The 19,591-nt window shown below is 42.6% G+C and overlaps 3 protein-coding genes across 7 annotated transcripts; 1 reads left to right on the forward strand and 2 right to left on the reverse strand.

Annotated features, from left to right (window-relative positions):
• The first annotated feature begins 753 nt into the window (after nt 1-753).
• Nucleotides 754-9,814, forward strand: LOC104450719. Of its 5 annotated transcripts, none has more exons than XM_018876212.2 (13): nt 754-1,248; nt 2,198-2,245; nt 2,336-2,485; nt 2,586-2,691; nt 2,784-2,873; nt 3,602-3,715; nt 4,712-4,897; nt 5,407-5,909; nt 6,449-6,548; nt 7,150-7,209; nt 8,846-8,938; nt 9,033-9,152; nt 9,234-9,814. In XM_018876212.2, exons 3-13 carry the CDS (start codon nt 2,448-2,450, stop codon nt 9,564-9,566), a joined length of 1,743 nt encoding a protein of 580 aa, XP_018731757.1. In that variant the 5' UTR covers nt 754-1,248; nt 2,198-2,245; nt 2,336-2,447; the 3' UTR covers nt 9,567-9,814. The 5 variants fall into 5 exon arrangements, with proteins under 5 accessions (XP_018731757.1, XP_018731760.1, XP_018731758.1 ...); XM_018876215.2 differs by having other exon boundaries at nt 2,344-2,485; XM_018876213.2 differs by lacking the exon at nt 754-1,248 and adding an exon at nt 1,556-1,861.
• A 2,048-nt stretch (nt 9,815-11,862) lies between these two features.
• On the reverse strand, nt 11,863-14,513 carry LOC104450721. Its single transcript, XM_010065396.3, has 4 exons — nt 13,309-14,513; nt 13,079-13,123; nt 12,861-12,940; nt 11,863-12,244 (listed from the first exon to the last, which is right to left on the reverse strand). The coding sequence occupies exons 1-3, from the start codon at nt 13,707-13,709 to the stop codon at nt 12,883-12,885; spliced, it is 504 nt and encodes a 167-aa protein (XP_010063698.2). The 5' UTR covers nt 13,710-14,513; the 3' UTR covers nt 11,863-12,244; nt 12,861-12,882.
• Nucleotides 14,514-14,851: 338 nt separating this feature from the next.
• Nucleotides 14,852-19,211, reverse strand: LOC104450722 (protein HIGH CHLOROPHYLL FLUORESCENCE PHENOTYPE 173, chloroplastic). Its single transcript, XM_010065397.3, has 10 exons — nt 18,035-19,211; nt 17,732-17,943; nt 17,509-17,613; nt 16,585-16,665; nt 16,125-16,214; nt 15,977-16,042; nt 15,650-15,706; nt 15,416-15,493; nt 15,293-15,340; nt 14,852-15,198 (listed from the first exon to the last, which is right to left on the reverse strand). Exons 1-10 carry the CDS (start codon nt 19,047-19,049, stop codon nt 15,127-15,129), a joined length of 1,824 nt encoding a protein of 607 aa, XP_010063699.2. The 5' UTR covers nt 19,050-19,211; the 3' UTR covers nt 14,852-15,126.
• Nucleotides 19,212-19,591: the final 380 nt, after the last annotated feature.

The following is a 19,591-nucleotide window of genomic DNA, read 5'->3' on the forward strand; positions in this document are numbered from 1 at the left end:
TAAATCAACTCTAAATTTATCAAGTAATGTTCAATTTTACCAATTCAATTTCGAATTTTTTAATTTTGTCAATTTAATCTTTAACTCTCGGAGTGAATAATAATCATCACGATGAAAATATATGATCATGTAACATACGAAACAATGTATGGTTAAATTAATTTCACATAATCTTTACGGACATATCATCCCGCTCGATGCAGCTGAAGATCGTGTCCAAAGGCATCTCTCACGTACACGTGCTCGCGACGCATGTGGGCGCGAGGAGGATCTTGAACCGCGTGTGCGAAGGGGCGAGTCGCGAGAGCGGGTGCGCCCCGATTCGTAGGACGACACTCCATCATCGCAGGTTCTTGTCATGTCTCGCATCGGTCGATAACGAGACGAGGGACGCGACAGAGAGCGAGCGCCTTTTCACCGGACACGATTCTTGATTAAGAAAGTCTCGACGCGGGAGAAAATTATTAAATGGAGATGCTGGAACAGAAAGGCCATGGATTTCTGCGGATGCGTTGAAGGAGGGAGGAAGAGAGAGAGAGAGAGAGAGAGAGAGAGAGAGAGTTGGGTCATCTCCTGCGTTTCAAAATTTTTCGAAAACATCGGAAATTCCGAAGTCCTGGAGCTTTGCGAATGTCCTGTAACGAGCAATAAAAATCCGGTCAATCCCCCCCCACTCCCCATGAAAATCTGAAAAAGGGCATCTCAGGCGACGTCGCTAAAGTCTACCCGAGAAAAGACATCTTAATTTCTGCGGCCCGCTGTCCATTTCGCCGTCTATGCGCAGAGTCGAGAGGAGAGACCCCACCCAATTTACCTTCGGTCTACATTTTTAGTTGGGGAGTGGTTGCAGAATCTCCGTATTTTCAAAGTTCGTCCCTTTTTTAATCCCTCTTAAATCCCCTCTCCTTAGCTCGGCCGGGCTCGTTGAAAGAAACCAGCTTTTGGGAGAGAGTCTATATAGTAGCTATTCTAACCTCGCACGCGCCGCACAACTGGGACTTCTTGTCATTTTCTGGTGCCGCCCCGACCAGCAAGCGCAGTGCTAATAAAGCTTGACTTGGATTTGAACTGGCTAGAGAGAGAAACAGCGGCTGCGCACCAGCTCGGTGGAACCAGGAGCATTTCAGCAGAAGGAAGCTGGTTTTGATGGTTTCTGGGTTGCAGCATTTTCTTCAATCTTTCGCTTCTTGTCAGAGAACTGAAGGGTCCTCCTTCTTCTTCCTCGGTTCAGAGCATTTGCCTCAAAAGGTCTCTCCTTTTCTTTCTTTTTTGCACGGAAAAAAATCTAGCAGTAGTACCCCTCTCGAACGAAAAGTTTTTGTCTTTAATCTTCCGAAAGGGAGACGACCCACCACTGTGTTGGGTCGGGCTCCTTTTTACGACTCGAACCAGAACGTGTGTTCAAGTAGAAGTGGGATGCTGATGCTGTTGCTGATAGCGACGGATCGAGAATGGTGGATGCTGATGGTTTTAGGCTGCCATGGACCACTCGCTGAAGATCCCCCTACTTTGGATTGTTGTCTACTTCCTCCTCCTATTCTATTTTCTCTCGTCTTGTGGTTCTACCTTGGTGTCGACTGTCGTGTTGTCGCTAACTTTTAGCTTCAATTTGCTTTGTTTCTTTTATCTTTCTTTTACTTGCTTCGAGCTGTTGGGCTCACTATGCTCTCCCGTGATTGGCCGAAATGCTCGACAAAAGCAGAATCATTTCCTTTCTCTTCGCCTAATATCTTCTTCTTTTGTCTCCTGATTTGCTCAATAATTTAATGCCCGCCGAGTCATTGAACTTCCTTCTTGTAATTTCTGTGAGATCATTTTGGGGGTCGTTGCCTCGTGTCCGTTCTGCCCAGTCTTTGAGAGGGTAAAAAAAGTTCTATTCTTTTTATCCATTCCACTTCTTTTAGGCACTCGACAGTCCCATGATTCTTTTCTTTCACTTCATGCATAGACTGTTCAGTGTGATCTTCATCAAAGTGAAAAATGGTCCCCTAAATTTGTGATTCTCCTGCATCAAGTCGTTCCTCTTTGTACCTTCTTTTTGGGGTTCCTTTGTGAATGTTTGCGTTTTGGAGCTGAAATTTTGGAGTTACATTTTGAATGGTTGCTGTAAAAACTACTTTTTAGGTCGTGTTGAAAGTGATTGGTAGTTCTGCTGCATTCATGACGAGCTTGACTGATTTTATTGCTTGGTTCACAGGTGTCACAGTACCTTCCACCCATAACTGCAATGTTGTTTCTATAGAAGGTCTCTCTCCCACAAACTTATGATAGATTTCTTGCATTAAAAATTGGAAAAAAAGAATGCAAAAGTTTAGTTATTTGACTATCCAAGCAGATTTGCAGGTTTCTTTTGGGTCGACGATGATGCACAGCGATGATTTGCGAATGTGTTCGAAGAGACTTCTTATGTGCTCTATGAGATAGTGGCCAAACTCCTGGCTAACAGGATGTGTGACTCACCATCCCTCAGTCGTTTGCAAAATCAGTAATGGAGATATCTTATTTTCCTTTTCCCCTCTTCTTTATGGATGCTTCTGGTTGTCTTATGTCACTGAGATCTATTTCTGCAATTTCTTTGATTACAGAAGCCATTCTCTCTCCGAATGCTCTTATTCTGGCACAGTTGGTTTGATCTCAGAAACTTCATTGGATAAACTCCATCTTCAGAGAGATGACGGTTCCTTATTAAATGTAAGATTTTTGTGTTGGTCGAAATGTGTCTTCCTTCTACTTTTTGCAATTGCATTTGCATTTGCAATCTTACTGCTGTGTTGATTCTGAAGGCGAGAGATTCTGATAATGAAACTGGAAGTCCTGGATTATCTACCGGAAGAAACGGTACCTGCCCTTACAGATTCCAACTTGAGCTGGATGTAAGTCCTTTTCTCACTGACATATGCATTCTGCACAATCTGCTATATGCTCAAGGCTTTGAGCAGATATAATAGGCCCCTTCCATTTCCCTGGCATTCTGGGTGGCTGTTGGTCAGAGTCAGTAACTTAGGTTGTTGCCATCTTGACCAAATTTGGGATTTCTGATCTCGGTTTGTGATTCATTTGTGGTTATAAATTGTAAGATTATGTGCATCACTCTGCATGTACTTGAGATGCTAAATTTTTGTTTGATTGGTTGAGTATAATTATCAGAGTCAAAATAAGGAGGCATCATCATTTCTGTGTTTAAGAGGTGCATTATCTCAACATTACCCATAGCTTCCTCTATCTGACATATCCAATGTGTAACTATATTGGAGATGAACATTTTTATATTGGTTGCAGAGATCTTCATGCACCATATTCTTTGTTTAAACTGTAATTAGCAGCAGTTCTTTTGCAGTTTATATTTATCCTCTTTTTTTTTTTACAATATTTGAGCTAAATGAATGGTTGATTTCAGAACTACAAGAGCCTTTGAAATTACTTAATTTCTTTGCTTACTTCGGTTTTTGTTCGACTTTTCTTAGAATGCATATTTCAGGACAGAAGATGGCCATCGTGTTTGATGCATACGGCCGTTCTATTGACTTGAGATCCTCCATATCTCCTAGACAGAGGTGTCATGAGCATTCTAATGGTTAGTAATGGAATCTGGTTGCTGCAGGTACAGAAACTTCAAGAGCAGCTACGAGATGAGATAGAACTGCATGCAGTTTTGGAACAAGTAATCGAGAGAAGTGCTGTAAAATTATCAAAACCTTCATGTCTTCCTCATCAGGTTAAGTGCCTATTCCATGTGTTCTTTGGGGAAATAATTTTGGAAATCTCGTGGATGAAAGTATGTATGCCATCGAACTCCTTCAAGTCACTTTCAGAGGGAAACTTTTACCTCATTATGATCATTCCTTTGTCTGTCAACTTCAAATACAGACTGGAGAAATGTTGGTTTTTACATTTCAACACCTGTCTTGCTTTATTCTTCATGTTATGTGATATTACTCCCCATTTTGAGATCCAGGCGTAATCTGTTAAGATATGAGAGCTCATATTTGGGAGGGAGTCCAACAACATGTTCTACATACTTATTTTGCATTTCTCTATCAATTTATGATTCTGGAAAATGGTTTTTCTCTGCGTCCAAATCTGTTTGCCTTCAGGGAACAGATGCATGAGACATGGAGTTTTAGACAATTCAACTATTACTAAGCCAAAGTCAAGGAACTATTTGTGTTGTTAACTAAAGATAAGGACTGCTGCCTTACCACAGAACCTTGCTTTACAAAGAACAAATCTTCTTGGCCTGTTAAGGATAATGCTAAAAATGATTGTCTGATTCCTGACAGCTTAAGCTTTTGGGAAGAATAGATGTCTCTCATGACATCAGAGCATGTGCTAGGAGTTTGAATCTTTACTTTTTTTGTTATTATGACAATTTCCCAATAATTTGTCTCCTCTTTTAACTGTTAGCAAACACTCTAGAAAATCCGTTCATTGACGCTTATAGGTTTTAGGGAAAGCGGTGGTCTCACATGGCCAAGTGCAATTTTTTTATTGTTGTAGAGGGAGTAAACAAGGGCTCTCGAGTGATCAAATCTTCCTTTCGATGGATGAAAGATGGTTTTCTTATTCAGTATAAGGATTGTAGAATAATTTCTCTTGTTTCATGAACAGGAACACGACATAGCCGATTGCTTTTTGTCAGTGGGTTTGCTGATGTTTTAATTATCTTTCTCAGCCAGACCTTGATATCAGTGAAATACTTCCTTATGTACAGGCTCAGGAACTCCTTTCCAATATTGCGATGTTGGAACTCGCAGTATCCAAACTTGAACATGAGATAGTCTCTTTACATTTCCAATTAAGTCAAGAAAGAAATGAACGGAGGCTGGCTGAATACCGTTTGAGGCACTCTTCCTTGGAGGAGAAGTCTCTTTGTTCCTCTGGCATATTGCAAGAGCTGGTAATTCACATACTTTCAGTTAAATTGACTTGCTCCCAATTGTCACACGTATATAAAATCCTTTTATTTTCCTTTTGGGGTTCTCTTCTCATGGTTGATTTTCATTAGCTTTGGTTTATTTGTCGATGTACTCATCTGATAGACAGCGCTTATGAAAGTTATCCTTGATAATAAAGTAAGTGCTGATTAAGAAGTGGAAAGGAAACTTTTTGTGGATTTGGGTGGTTGAGATCTTTGCATTGGGCATTGAAGGTCACTTATCTTCATAGAATGTCTAAATATATGCAGGTCATGTGTATTGAACCCAGACATTTATGTCAACACAGACATGACATCATTTGACAATGAGTTATATTTGAATTGCCATATGTCCCAACATCATAAAGCCTCCTAATTCTCTGTAAGATATTTAAAGACATGCATAAAGTATTGCTTCATGCATTATTTGATTGCATAAGTTTGTGTTGGTGGTATTTGACTTTGGATATTATGACACTTCCTGGCATCAGGATGGGGATGGTTCCTCTGCACATCTCTGCGATAACATATGTACTGGGTCCAATGCAAAATGTGGTCAAACTCAAGATAGTAGGAAGCTACCCAGGGAGTTGCCACCTAAGGGCCTCTGGGATTATCCCAACCTACTGTCTGAAGAGATGGTTAGATGTATGAAGAATATATTTATCTCACTGGCAGATTCTGCATCTCCAAGCCAGTTCTCTACATCACAGGGCCATCTCTCACCTTTATCTCCACATGGGCATCTTTCCAACTCATCGTGGTGGTCGTCATCTGAACGCTCGGTCATTTCATCCTGGGTGCAAAGCCCCCAAGTTGATGTACAGAGTAACTTGGATGTGCTGGCCTCAGATAATGCTTGCGATCCATACCGAGTACGCGGGAAGCTAAGTTGGGCAGATGTAGGAAATTATGGGCTGGCATCTGAAGTATCTTGGATGTCTGTTGGGAAAAAGCAATTGGCATATGCCTCTGGAGCTTTGAGGAAGTTTAGGTTAGTCTTGATCTATTATTATACCGCTTTAACTGTCTTTAATTAAGATCGAGTTTATGGTCTTAATAGAAGGGGAACTTTTTTTGGCTCCTACAGTGGTTTATGTTTTTTGTCAGGTATCTGTCCTAAATTCTAATATAAACGGAGTACTGCTGTAGCCTGTTGGGATATTATTTTTGGTTTTGATTATGTAGACAAATTTTCTGCAAAGGAGATGTAGCCAGATAGGTAGAAGGCTTCAGAATGAACTTTAACCTAACAGATGGAAATTAATGTCATGTTGCATTGTGGAGGATCCGCATGGGCACAATTGTGTGCTTTTGGCTGAAATTATGAGTGGTTTGTTCATTGTACTGTGATCGACAGCATGCTTTCTTTAGCTGTTGGTAGATAAAATAATCTTCACAAGTGATTGCCTCTTGCATTTATCATATAGTTCGGCCACTGCATATGAGAAAACTAGAAACAGTTCTCTCGATCTTTCAATTTTTTACATGTTTGGAGCTTACTGATCATTATAGCTCTGTGAATGTGAACAGGACACTTGTTGAGCAGCTTGCCAAGGTCAACCCAATCCACCTGAGCAGCCATGACAAACTTGCCTTCTGGATCAACTTATACAATGCCATGATCATGCATGTAGGTCATTGATTTCCATCAAACCAATGAATATCTTGCTTATGTCGTATCCTTAGTTTGGCAGGTGTCTAGTGGCTATGCTACTATATTTTGGACGGTGTTTTAAGTAGGATATTTGGGATGGTGACACCTGGTTCTTGGCCTGTTTTCTCATAGTTTTCTTCCTTTATTTCTTGTTAGTTATATGGACGCTCTTAAAGAACTTAGCATTATCAAGTACCCCTGAACTATGAAATTATGGATGGGCAAAAGCAATGCAAAACATATGACTTTTTGAACAAGCAAAACTTCACATTCTATTCCAGCTACAGGCAATACTTAAAACTATATAAACAAGAAAATAAGGAGGAAAGCATTATTTAGCCAATCACTTTTTAAGTCATAGGAATTCTAGCCCATGCATTGCACGGACATTGATGCTAGTATAAAGAATATACTGGCAAACAGATTTTAGGAACTTGTGAAGAAGACTTTTGTTTTCCACGTAAAGATATAAAAAAATGTTTAGACAAACGGCTAAATCCACATCCATGGAACATGCACACTCACCCTTCCATCCACATGTGCTGAGATGATTTTCTAAGATTTTGACTTTAAGCAGGCTTACTTGGCTTATGGGGTTCCAAAAAGTGATATGAAGCTGTTCTCGTTGATGCAGAAGGTTTGGATCTATCCTTTCAAGATTTATTTTCTTCTCATGATCATTCAACTTGTGTGGACAATCTCTTGTGAATATCATGATCAAGGAAATTGCTATTTCATTTTTGGGGACCAATATGTCGTGCCACAAGGGAGAATGCATTTACATGCCTTTCACGAACTATGATGTGTGTGTTATGCTTGTTGGGCGATAACAGAAAGCTGTCTTATAAGAAGTCAAATTGTTAGTTCAAGCACCCTTTTAGGTGATACATGGTGAGTGACGGGAGCAGATGCTGACATAACTTTTGAGCCAATTTTCTTTTGACAGTATACATGGCTTAAAAGTGATTCCTACTGGCGGCTTTTAGGATGCATGCATGTTTTCATTTTGAATATAAAAGAGAAAATAAGATAAATAGCAATGTGAAATTTGATATTTCTGCATACATCAAGGATGAAGAATCAGATGAAAGGCGTGACTAATGAAATTTTCGGTATTAGTCGGTGCTATCAATAGTTTCATAACTACCAAGTGTATGGCAGAATAACCAAGTAAAACAATATATGACAAAAAAAATAAAAAAAATAAGTGAAAAATAGTTCAGGTTAACTCCAATCACCAATTCTGTGTCCTAGTTATAAGTGGAAGCATATTCTATGCAGATTATTTTAATATCTACACCAGAACTGAACTCCGTCTTTCTTCTGCTTGTTCCAATTGTTAAGTTGATTACTTTTCTCCTGTACTTTTACTAGTTCATTATAATAGAGGGTTTTCTTTCATCTTTTAGTTCTTTCTCCCTAAATGGCTTGGAGGACCTGCAATTCTGGGCTTGTGTGAAGGTGATATGGTTGGTGTTAGTGCTTTGGATTGGATTGGACAGCAAAGTAGAATTAGTAGTGGAATCATATATTTGTCATCCCTTTCCTAGTTATTTTGGAGTGGTGCTTGTAAAAAGTGAAATTTTGTGAGATCACTACTGACTATTCTAAAAGCTTAAGCTATTAGATGAAGGCGTAGTTTAATATTAATTACTCTAACACTCCCCTCATGTTTAGTCTAGTTTTTTGCCTAGTACTAAGTGTGAAAATTTAATTGGAAAAGCAAATGAAAGCTTGGAAAGATTTGAATTTAGAACCTACAGCTTTGATACCATGTGAGATTTTGTAAGACCACTGTCAACTATTCTAAAAGCTTAAGCTGCTAGACAAATGTGTGATTTAATATTTGATTACTCTAATAGACATAAAATAAGATAATACAATGATAACATGCAAATTGGTGGCTGACAAGGAAATTATTCAAGGAAAAGTTGGAAGTTGGGAAAAGTGCCAAATGAGGTTATCCTGTCCTGAATTTGATACCTAAGGGAGGTTTTGGCTCATCCAGGATGAATCTATTATTTTGACTGATAATATTCGTGCGTTGTGTTTATATAGATGACCTATTTGTCTTTAGTGGATGATGGTTATCAATGTCCAGTGAGCCTCAGCCATGGTCAATTAACTTGCATGATAGCACTGTGTGTAGATGTTTGCAGCAAAGCCAGGTCTACTCGGTCATCAAGTATTGGAAGTGCTAAAAAATGCCGCATGATGTTGAATAATGCACAGGAAAATATGAAAAAATTGTGGACTAATCATCTTTCCTGCAGGCAGCATATACTGTGGGAGGCCATTCTTTCAGCGCAACAGTTATTGAGTATGGAATTTTGAAGATGAAACCACCTCTCCACAGGCCACAGATCGTACGGTCCTGCCTTAGATGTGATGTGTCTTTGCTTATTGAAAGCTCTCACCTCGCATGATTTTCTGACCGTCATTCCCATTGATAATATTTAGGCTTTGCTCCTCGCTCTTCACAAGCTAAAGGTATCTGAAGAGCAACGAAAGTTTGCTATTGATGTAGCTGAACCACTTGTAGCATTTGCTCTCAGCTGCGGAACATACTCATCTCCTGCGGTAAGATCTCGTGTTCTTCCCTAGGTGATGTTTGACTTTGAAGAGAAAATCACCATACTTCAAATCTAAAAACAAATTCAGGTTCGGATCTACACTGCCAAGAATGTGAGGGATGAGCTGCAGGAAGCACAACGAGATTTCATCAGAGCTTCAGTTGGGGTTAGCAGCAAAGGGAGGTTATTGGTGCCAAAGATGCTACATTGCTTTGCCAAGGGATTCGTGGACGATGCTAATTTAGCTGTATGGATATCGCACTACCTCCCCCCCAATCAGGCGGCATTTGTGGAGCGGTGCATGTCACAAAGGCGTCAAAGCCTTCTCGGTTCTCGCAATTGTGGAATTCTTCCCTTCGACTCCCGCTTCCGTTACCTATTCCTGCCGGAGAAAATCCATTTTGACAATGCTTGTTCATAGTTACTTTGGCTTAGCCTTGGCAAGATTAGTAAGGTCATAGCAACAATGCCTTCGGGGAGGCTCTGTATCATTTCGTCTTGCCATGGTAAATATCACAAGATGGCTGCAGCCCGTGTAGTTTTGGTCTTTGGTCTTTGATGATGTACATACTGTTAAAAAAATTCTGACCGACAATTGTTAAACAAGACATTCAAACCATTTCTTCCGCTGATACTGGGAAACATAATGATAATGTTCATATTGGAATAGTAGAGAAGCCAATGAATGAGCAGTGAGGGTGAGACGATTGGGAGGTCTGCTTATTTGACCATTAATGGCACCACAGCTCCTGCTTTACAAGTCCTCGCTCAGAATAATGAACTAAGTCACTATTTTATTTTATTTTTGGCCGAATACGAAGTCACTAATTGGTACGCTAGAAAATGGTCACAGGTGTCTTTACATTTCGAAGGATGGCAAGACACTAACTGTTTACACTACTTAGGCATTGATGCTTATCCTCCACTGTGAAAAATCATGCTTGTTGTTTGGACTGTTCCCCGACACAAGCATTAGTCATAAGCTCAAGTAAATAACTGCAAGATCTTTGAAAACTTCCCATTAAAGATTGTGTTATATGGTTGGTCATTCATTCCAAATACATTTGACATATCCTCAGACAACTCAATATTTCCTCTCTTCTGTCGTTTAAATTTTATGCACGAAAGAGAACGGGGAGGTTAGGTTAGTAGTCTGACAACCGGAAATGGTGATTCCAAAGAGTAGGTGTGAAGCTTTGTTAATGTCGAAGTTACACTGAGCTCTAGCAGTTTTGCGCAACCAACTTGAAAAGCCATGAATGCATGGACTGAAAATTTGGTGGAGAAGCACAGCATCTGGCATTGTCTTCCTTTTGTCATTATTACACTGCAACTATCACTTTTTGGTACAACCACAGGAATATACTTAACCCCCAAGCAGATTCAAATCCCCTTTGATATGTAATGCTAATAAAATTCAACGTTCCTAAAGGGTTTTAGGAAAATAAAAAACAGTTTAACTTTCTCCTCTTTCCTACATTGTCTTCACAACTATTTAGCACGCGTTTGGTAACGTTTCTGCTCAAAAATTATTTCCAAAAACAGAAATAGAAAAAAACTATTTCTATTTCGGGGAATAATTTTTAAACAGAAGAACGCATTTGGTAATTGCACAAAATTTATGTTTCTGGAATAGAAAAAGAACATAAATACGTTTGGTAAACTTGTATAATTCTTTTGCTTCTTTTAAATTTTTAATATTTTTATTTTCTTTTTTTTTTTTTTTTTTCCTTTTGGCTAGTCGCCGAAGCCGGCTATGGCCGGCGATTGGCCGACGAGGGCCGGCTGCCTTGCCCGGCCACGGCGAGGCTCGGCCTCGCCGGGCCACCACCAGTTGGCATCACCCAACGATGGCCCGGCGAGAGGTTGGCCTCGCCTTGGCTCAACGAGCTCGAGCTTGCCCAAATCCAGCGAGGCCAACCTCATCCAGCCACCGGCAAGGCTTGATCTCGCTCAAGTGGCGCAAGGTTGGCCTCACCTTGGCTTGGCAAGGCCCGACCTCGTGTCAACTAGGGAAGCCGAGCCTCGCCATGGCTGCGTGAGGCTCGGCCTCGCCTAGCCCAGGCTAGGCCGAGCCTCATGCCGCCCAGGCTAGGCTAAGCCTCGCGCGCCATGGTGAGGCTCGGGCCGACGAGCCTCGTTGTAGCTCGGCCTCGCCGAGGGCCGGTGACACTCCAGCGGCCCTCGTTTGGCCGATTGTCGACGCCGACCATGGCCAAGGCCGGTGATCGGCAAAAGGAAGAAGAAAAGAGAGAGAAAAAAGAAGAAGAAAAATGAGTGTTTCATGGAAGTATTCTCGGGAACAAGAAATAAGTTTTTCTACTTCTTGTTTTGGTTCCAAATCTGTTTAGGGAATAAAAAATTAGATTTTTTATTTCCAGAAATAAAAGTGTAAACAAACGTGTTTTTGTTCTTTTTTTATTATCCGGAACAAAAGAACAAAAATTGTGTTCCCCGGGAATAGAAGCAAAAATTTGCCAAACAGGCCTTAGTAGCATGACACTTACAAATTAGGATTATTCTTTGGGAGCACATGGACACTAATGGACATTTAGACCTCTATATATGTGACCAGAATCTCAAGACAAATTGACTGATTTCCCACAAAAACCTAGATGATTGTTTGCCAAGCACCAACCATTCGCATTTGCTGATCAAACTTCCAGCTTCAGACCTTCCAAGAAAATTTTCCAACTTAATGTAGGAGAAATGAACAATGGCTTAAACATTCTTGGCCCAAAACTTCTGTATTACCCCATTCGGGAAGTTCACAAAACGTAAGTAGGAGAAGAGAGAGAGAAAATTTTCCAACTGATATACTCTCAAGCATACTGTTCCACAGAGTAACTGGGAGAATTGTGGTGAATAAGTGGTGTGCCCACTGCCCGAGCAAACCTCGAGATTAAGATATTATCAGTGTGTTTGAATTGTAACGTTGGGACAAGAGGAAAGTTCTGTGAAGAGTACACTCGGAGTAGCCGTGTATTGTGGAAAGAAGTCCCGTAGTTTGTGCTTCCACCTGGAAGTTAGAGAAGCCCATACGGCTTGCCCAGCAAACTATCCCATGAGCAGAGGTTGGGAACTGGCCGAAACTTCAATCTGGGAAGTGAAAGATTAGACAGCAAGCACAGAACATCTAAATTTTTGGAAGTACATAGTATTGAAGAATAATCTTAATCTCAGGGAGAACCTCCATTATATACACTTAGATGCGCATGAGAAAATCTTATCCTTACGAGAAAAAGCTTAAATCTTTGAATGTACTGTTACTTCTGCTCTCAGTAATTTTAGGGAGACCATGTGAAGAGTATGAAGCATACATCATTCTTCTAAACACAGTCATGGATATGAAAGGATTACTACGATGATCTCCCAACTCAGAGACATCGTTCTAATTGCTTTCTCTAATATCGGAGTCAGCATGGTTCCCCTCTATTAAAAATCCAACTCCTAGTGATAATCAACATAGCTGGTATTTAACGAATGAAGTCCAACATGAGATTAAATTAACCTAACAGACGCATGTAGCAAAAGTTCGAGCTGTAAAGAGAAGCTAGATGGCAATTAGGGATCAGAACTTAACGAAAGATTCATTGGCGTCCTATTCTAACTATTGAATAGATGGCGTGATGGAAATCACGAAATAATAAGGGCTCTGCTTTTATTCAATGTGTATGAACAACAGATGATGAGCGAGGTTCCACTGTAGTCTTACCAAGTTTGTGGTTAGATCATTGTCAAGGACCATAATCCTCATCTCCAATCAAATTACATATATCTGAGCACTCAACCAGACTGCACAGACGTCAAAAGCTAAATCAAACTCTATCCATCATGAAGAAGCATGCTAATATAGGAGAGGGAAAAATACAATGGAATGGTTAAGCGCTAATCCTGAGATGAGGTGGAGAGAGGGAATGAATAGTATATTACCAGTATTTCCTGCTGCGAAAGCCTTGCTTGAAAACCACCATTGGTCTGCCCAAAGAGGAAACAGAAAATTAAAGAAAAAGAAATTACCCCTCTGGAGCAAACAGACTGAAGGGTCTTGTTCTCTCAAATGAAAAGAGAGGTGGTATGTCGCCGGTTAGTTGGTGGCAACGAGGTGTACGTATGATGCATATCATATGGCCAGTTCAGTACCACGAAAGAAAACTAGCAACCTGCGAATGTTGAGGGGGCCTTCTCCAGGAGAGCCATCGCCGCCGCGGATGCAGGTGGTGACACACTTGGTGGTGCACGACTCTGCCTTCCTCGATTTGGGCCTCTGTATCCTGGGCTTCTTGCAGTCCTTGGGAGACTTGCACTCGCCCGACAGCATCTGAGGCACATTCGACAGTGTATCCGACTCTGATGGCTGCGGAACCACCTCAGCCACGGCCACGGCTGTAGGCCAAATTATGAGAGCTGCAGTCAAGAGCCAGCCGGTTGCTACCTGTCTGGGTTTCGTAGGGATGCGAATGTCGGCAATGCGCCTTGAGAACGAGGGTGCACGCACAAGAGCAGAAGCAGCAGGTGCAGAAGCCGGGCTACAAGGCTTGGAGCAATGAACTGGTACTATCATTATCCTCTCTCCTCTGTCTCTGAGTTTGCGTCACAAAGACAAGGCCTGGCTCATTTTTTCTACTCCAATCCAATCCAAAGGCTGGCAGTTTTCTCTGCCTTCTGTTTATCTCCCTCCACCACAAAACGCAAAGCTAACCAACTGTCCAACAATCTCTCCCCCGTTCTGATATGATCTACGTGTCACCACACATGACCCAGGATGATCTGTCAGCTGTCATGACTTCTTGGGCTCTCTTGTCATGTCTTGTTCTCATTCCCTCTTCGTGCAGTTTCACGTGGCAGTGCAGGTGGAGGGGTTATATGTACAGCTTCTTCATGCTTGCCGCGTCTAAATAGACATGAAAGCGAATGCCTTCACGCACGATTATTAAGTAATGACCACGTTATTCTTGGCTTCCCTGGAGGAGACCTGAGCGATCCATCTAAAGCACGGAGCTTTCAAGTTTTAGCTTGTCAGACCTCGTATTATTAGCTGGAAATTCCCTATCGGATATCCAGTTCATTGAACTTGCACATTGTTCGAGTTTTGGCTTCAAGGGCCGTTGGACAAAACAGATCACTTCACTTCTAAACTCTTTGAAAGCAAAAATCTGGCTCTAACTTAGGCTAAGAGGCCCTCATGAGCATCATTGAAAACAGTGACGAATCTCACAAGGCTTAATGGGAAGCACTTCATAAAGACTACAGTGGTTCAGATAATTCCTTGCTGCGGCTGAGAATTGGGAAGAGCCTCGAGAGACACGGTAGCATGAGCCAGATTGAACTGTGAAGTTGCTTGCTCAAGAATAGGCCGAGCTCAGATAAATGATAAGACCAGCAAACACATTGACCGCATTATCACAATTCCCTGGGGGCTGCAGCATTACAAGAATAAAAGGAAGAGACCAACTATTGTTCCCTGTATATCACAGTCAAACCATCACATGACACACCCATTTTATGGGAGTTACAGAAGATGTCCCGTTTAGGAACACAAATGATTTATGTACATCATATGGGAAATACACGAGGTAGAGCTACCCCTGAATGTCCTTGGTGTCCTGACAAAATGGTCATTTTATACCGAACTAACAATCACAATCAGCAAAAAAGTGTGTGAGGGTGTGTATAGCGCCCCATGGTAGACATCACCACTCTTCATGCAAGAAGTCCAATTCCTTTTAAATTCCACGTGTAATTTCTGACAAGGATCTCATATAGTTGGCCAATTCGGCCTCTTCCAGAATTTACTCTGTAAATTTAAGTACATACAGGCCACCGATATACATAGGGATTGTCAAAAGACACTAGCATGTGAAAAATGGGCAAGCAGAACAATTAGATATCATGACAGCATATATTCACAGGACAGTTAAGATCAAGTTCACTGCCCCAGATTCACATGTCCAGTAGGGAGACGAAATTTTTCAACTAGTTCAGGTATTCTTTTCTAGAACTGACAGGGCTGGCGTCAAGTAATTATTTGCTTTGTCAGGCAGGTGTGCCACCTACACAAAGGAGATTCAAGACATTGTCACTCCCGAGATACATATACATATCTAGACTTGTGGAAACAAAAAGAAACAACCCGATGGTCTTTACCAGTTCGTAGAGCTCTCTCCCTTGCTCCGCAACATATTCATGGCATACCTGAACAATCAAACAAAGTCACTAGACTACACTACCCCAAATCACAATTGGTAGCAAAAAGAGAGTGTAACCCACATCAAAGCTCTTGTTTCTTGCTGTTGAGTCATGCAACGCTTTTACACATATATCAGCCACATCTGCACAGCTGATTCCCTGCATTAGAAGAGAATCCTGATAAGATCTCAAATATCCCCTTGTCTATAACTTATCACAGCTTGTGTTTTCACAAACAGAAAATAGATCAAATTCAATGACAACCCATGAAAACTTTTAACATTATCCACTTGCAGGAAGATTGATAATCTTCACCTGCGAAATCCGGTTTCCTTGATCAAATATGAGAGCACGCTGACCACCGGGTTCCTCCTGCAATAACCACCATGAATTTTACAAAAATGCCCATAAAAATTTTAATAACTGCCTAGGTAAGAAAAAGGTGTATCTTGTACTTGGAAACTATCTGCAGAAAAAATCTATCAACAAAAATTCCTTGAGAATAAAGCAGAGACATTGAGCGTAGCAGGATACAAGGGTCATCCTTAATCTCCAAAAGTTTATCTATGCACTACAGGAACAGAGGATCCACTGAATACATTCACTACCAAGTTTGAAAGGAAATCCAGTTTTGAGTGTTACCATTAGGGGACCAGGGCGAATAATCGTATAACCAAGCCCTGACCTCCTCAAAGAATCTTCTCCAGCCTAGAAATGAAACAGGAATAGTGAGTTATCAAGTTTGACAATAGAATTCCACATGGATGTAAGAAAATCTGAAAGGGCTAACCCTCTTGGCTTTCAGAACTTGCTCTCTTCTAGAAGGCTCAACTCCAAGTCCTGTACACGAAACTAACACAAAGTCTGTTTCTTGCCCAGTCTGCAGGTAAGTCAAAATCAAATGGTTAATAAACACCAAAAGACAGCGGGTTTCAGCAAAATAATCCAGAAGCTTTATCTTTTGTCAGTTAGTTGAACGTTCCTCATTTTCATTGTGCTACAGACATGGCCAAAGGCTTTGCTGCAGAACATCCTCACTCACAACTCCAGAAAGCAGCATAATAGCGGATAAATCTGGCATAATTGTATTGCTTTTTTTGAAAACTGCAATTTTCCAGACCCTCATCATCATCCTTTCTCTAACATAGCAAGTATTTCAACTTTACACAACCAAAAACTATTCGAATGATGTCGATGAGTATTCTAATGGTTATGTATGCAACAACCAGAAACATGAGGAAAGAACTTACAGGCAAGGCCTTTATATATTCCAGAATAAGCTTAAAGCTTCTCAAGTCCTGCGTAGCACCTGAAGGTCCTTCTATGGGTCTCTGCAGCACAAAGTTAAGCCAAGTATTGGCAGCATTAAACCTTTGGCTCATGTCAGGAAATTTAAAAAAGAGCGCTGTACCCAAACGAAAAAGCATTGACATTTGCAGCAAGGTGATGCCAACCGCATGAAATTGCCCACTGAGAGAGTGCAAAAGTTTCATGCTGCAGAGATAGGGCGAACACGCGTGGCAACAAGCACCAGTCATCACTATAACAAATTGAAAACTCTAGATGCAATGGTTTCAGCATGCTCTGTCAGCAGATCTACAAGGGGCGCTGTAGTCGCTATGGAAAGATGAAATGAGAACTGCAATCTGACTGGACTTCTATGTTTTAACAAAAATATAGAAGAGGGCAAAAAAACTAATGGACTTGTTTTTCACAAAAGTATGCTGTTTAGTGATTCTCAATCACATCACAGGCACTGTTTACTAAATAGAACCAACAGCATGTATTCCAATTGATTATTGGATGAGCTAATGAATTTTCACCACCAGAATTGACTGAGCACACTAGGATATCTGAGATGCAAACTTTGGACAACTGCCCAGCACTTCAATGAAATCCAAACCATAGGAAAAACTTGTTAAGGGAATTAGCTTACGATGGTTTAGAGCGGTAGAGACAGGACAATAAAGATCTTACATGCACAGCCTCACAGAATATATAACATAATGTAGGCTTCACCTACTAGATAGTAAGATGTTGAAATTAGTAATCCAACAACTACAGTCCAGAGTGGTCAAGACAAGGTAAAAGTTGAAAGTGGAAGTGGAAGATTACTCTGTTCTATCAATCAGTAAGAGGATAGACCTTGGCTAAAAAATAAAGTTAGTGGATACCTGTCTTCGGGGCTCAAATCGAATTGTTAATGTATGCACCAGGAAGGGGTCCAATGGAGGATCATCCGGTTTCACTGGACGGAAGGATGAAAATGGTACTCTCACCTGTCAGCTTATATTTCAGTGAGGATGAAGGAAATAAGGCACAAAAAAGAGCAAACATTGTGGAAGCGCAAAGAAATCGATGGGAACAGAATTCATTATAAAAAGGAGGTGTGCATACCCTGCAAAATCCAATTTTGGTGCTGATTCTCGCAAAGTACAGCTTGCTCTGAGTTGTATCGGCTGAAGGACCTGCTTCAAGAATTAACACGTACGATCTTCCATTGCCACCGACAGAGAGGACTAGACCATCGTACCCATCGAGAGTGCGATCCACAGGAAGCGAGAGCTTTTTCGACAGTTCGACATAGCCTCCTCTAGTGAAAACATACCCTGAACCATGGAGTTAGGAGTCAGAGTCGGGAAGCATAAGTGAGAAATGCACCTTCTTTCACTGACAAGAGTTTAAAGAACTCCAATTCACCTGAGAAAACGGCCTGCCCTGTCTCGGTGAATTCGAACTTGGCTTCCATGCCCGCGTCGTACTTTGAGGTGAGCACGTCCTGGAAGTAGGTCCCCCGGCGAACCTGCCATCCCTGGAGAGATTCGGGGGACTTGAACTTGGCGAGGAGGAGCTTGCTCTTGCTGCTCCGGCCCGCGCGGAGCTGGGCGAGCCGGTTGTTGTAGTCCTGGAGGGCCTTGGTGAGGTTGTAGACGCCGCGGTAGTCGACCCTGAAGAGGTCGCCGGTGATGGCGGAGCGGGCGGTGGCGCAGTAGATGATCTTCTGGCATCCCTGGACGGCAGCCTTGAGGGAGGAGGGGTCGCCGACGTCGCCGGCGACGACCTCGACGGAGCGGGGGAGGGCGTCGGGGGGGAGCTGGTCGGGCTTGCGGACGAGGGCCTTGACAGAGTAGCCGCGGAGCATGAGCTTGCGGACGAGGATGCGCCCGATGCGGCTGGTGGCGCCGACGACGAGGACGGTGGTGGACTGGGCGGCGGGGATGGCGAACTCGCGGAGGAGGAGGGCGGCGTCGTCGTCGCCGTCGGCGAGGGAGGTGCGGGAGATCTGCCCGAGGCCGGAGAACTTGCGCCAGACCTCGTCGAAGATCTGCCGCGACCGCCGGCCGAGTCCCACCGGGTCCACTATCGACACCTGCTGCTGCTGCTGCTGCTGTTGCTGCGGCTGCGGCTGCGGCTGCGGCTGCTGAGCTGGAGCCTCGCTTACCTTCGTCTTCTTCATCGTGGCCTTCTTCCGGTCACTGCCGCGATCGCCGCCGCCGCCGCCGCCGCCGCCGCCGCCGGAAGTGGAAGCGGAAGCTCTGGTGGTGGAGGCGGGGACGAACTTGACTCGGGCTCTGGCATTGCCGCGGGATCTGGGCTTGGGGAGGGAAGCGATGCCGAGGAACTCCGACTTGAACCGGACGAAGCTGCCAGCGCCTGACATCGCCGTCGTCGCCGCCGTCGCCGTCGCCGTCGTCGCGCGAACAGCGGATGACATGTAAGGAGGAGGAAGAAGGCGACGTGTCACGCTGCGGGAAACATGTGAATCTGAGTGCGCGAAGGCCACAGAATATGGAGAGTTTGGCTGGAAAACCGAGGAGAATCGCGCCACGTGGACCCACCCGCTCCTCTCTTCTTCTTCTTCTTCCTTCGGAAATTCCCTTTTGTATTTTTATGGAGGGGGGAAAGGATATTGCACATAATTTTGTGGATAATGATGACTCATCAATTTGCCGCTATAAAAATTGTAATTATACCCAATTTTTGTGACGCTCACATGCGCCATCGTCATTATCTTTTTCAAATACGAGTGGTTAAATTTGAAAAATAATTAGCAATATTCGATATGTGTGCAAACGAGCACGCGCCATGGGCAGAGCGATGAGCCGAAGATGGCCAAAAGCTCGAGGGTTCGTGGTATTACAGTTCAGCTCACGTTCGTCCAGTCACATTGATATATTCGTCTTGGCCGGGAGTCGGAATGTTTGGATCTCATGCATGGATTCCGACATCGAATGAATGAACCGGCACCACCCATCG

Source organism: Eucalyptus grandis, chromosome 6, assembly GCF_016545825.1.
Source record: "Eucalyptus grandis isolate ANBG69807.140 chromosome 6, ASM1654582v1, whole genome shotgun sequence".
Lineage (NCBI taxonomy): Eukaryota > Viridiplantae > Streptophyta > Magnoliopsida > Myrtales > Myrtaceae > Eucalyptus > Eucalyptus grandis.

Excerpts from the sequence above, each read along its gene's own strand:
- LOC104450719 (XM_018876212.2), top strand. The coding sequence starts at position 2,448 with ATGTGTGACTCACCATCCCTCAGTCGTTTGCAAAATCA. Across the intron at positions 2,486-2,585 it reads CTCAGTCGTTTGCAAAATCA|AAGCCATTCTCTCTCCGAAT; the intron begins GTAATGGAGATA and ends CTTTGATTACAG. Across the intron at positions 9,153-9,233 it reads GAACATACTCATCTCCTGCG|GTTCGGATCTACACTGCCAA; the intron begins GTAAGATCTCGT and ends AAACAAATTCAG.
- LOC104450721 (XM_010065396.3), bottom strand. The coding sequence starts at position 13,709 with ATGATAGTACCAGTTCATTGCTCCAAGCCTTGTAGCCCGGCTTCTGCA. Across the intron at positions 13,124-13,308 it reads GGCCCCCTCAACATTCGCAG|ACCAATGGTGGTTTTCAAGC; the intron begins GTTGCTAGTTTT and ends CTCTTTGGGCAG. Across the intron at positions 12,941-13,078 it reads TTTCGCAGCAGGAAATACTG|TCTGGTTGAGTGCTCAGATA; the intron begins GTAATATACTAT and ends ACGTCTGTGCAG.
- LOC104450722 (XM_010065397.3), bottom strand. The coding sequence starts at position 19,049 with ATGTCATCCGCTGTTCGCGCGACGACGGCGACGGCGACGGCGGCGACG. Across the intron at positions 17,944-18,034 it reads AGGGCAGGCCGTTTTCTCAG|GGTATGTTTTCACTAGAGGA; the intron begins GTGAATTGGAGT and ends TCCATGGTTCAG. Across the intron at positions 15,707-15,976 it reads TTCGCCCTGGTCCCCTAATG|GAGGAACCCGGTGGTCAGCG; the intron begins GTAACACTCAAA and ends TGGTTATTGCAG.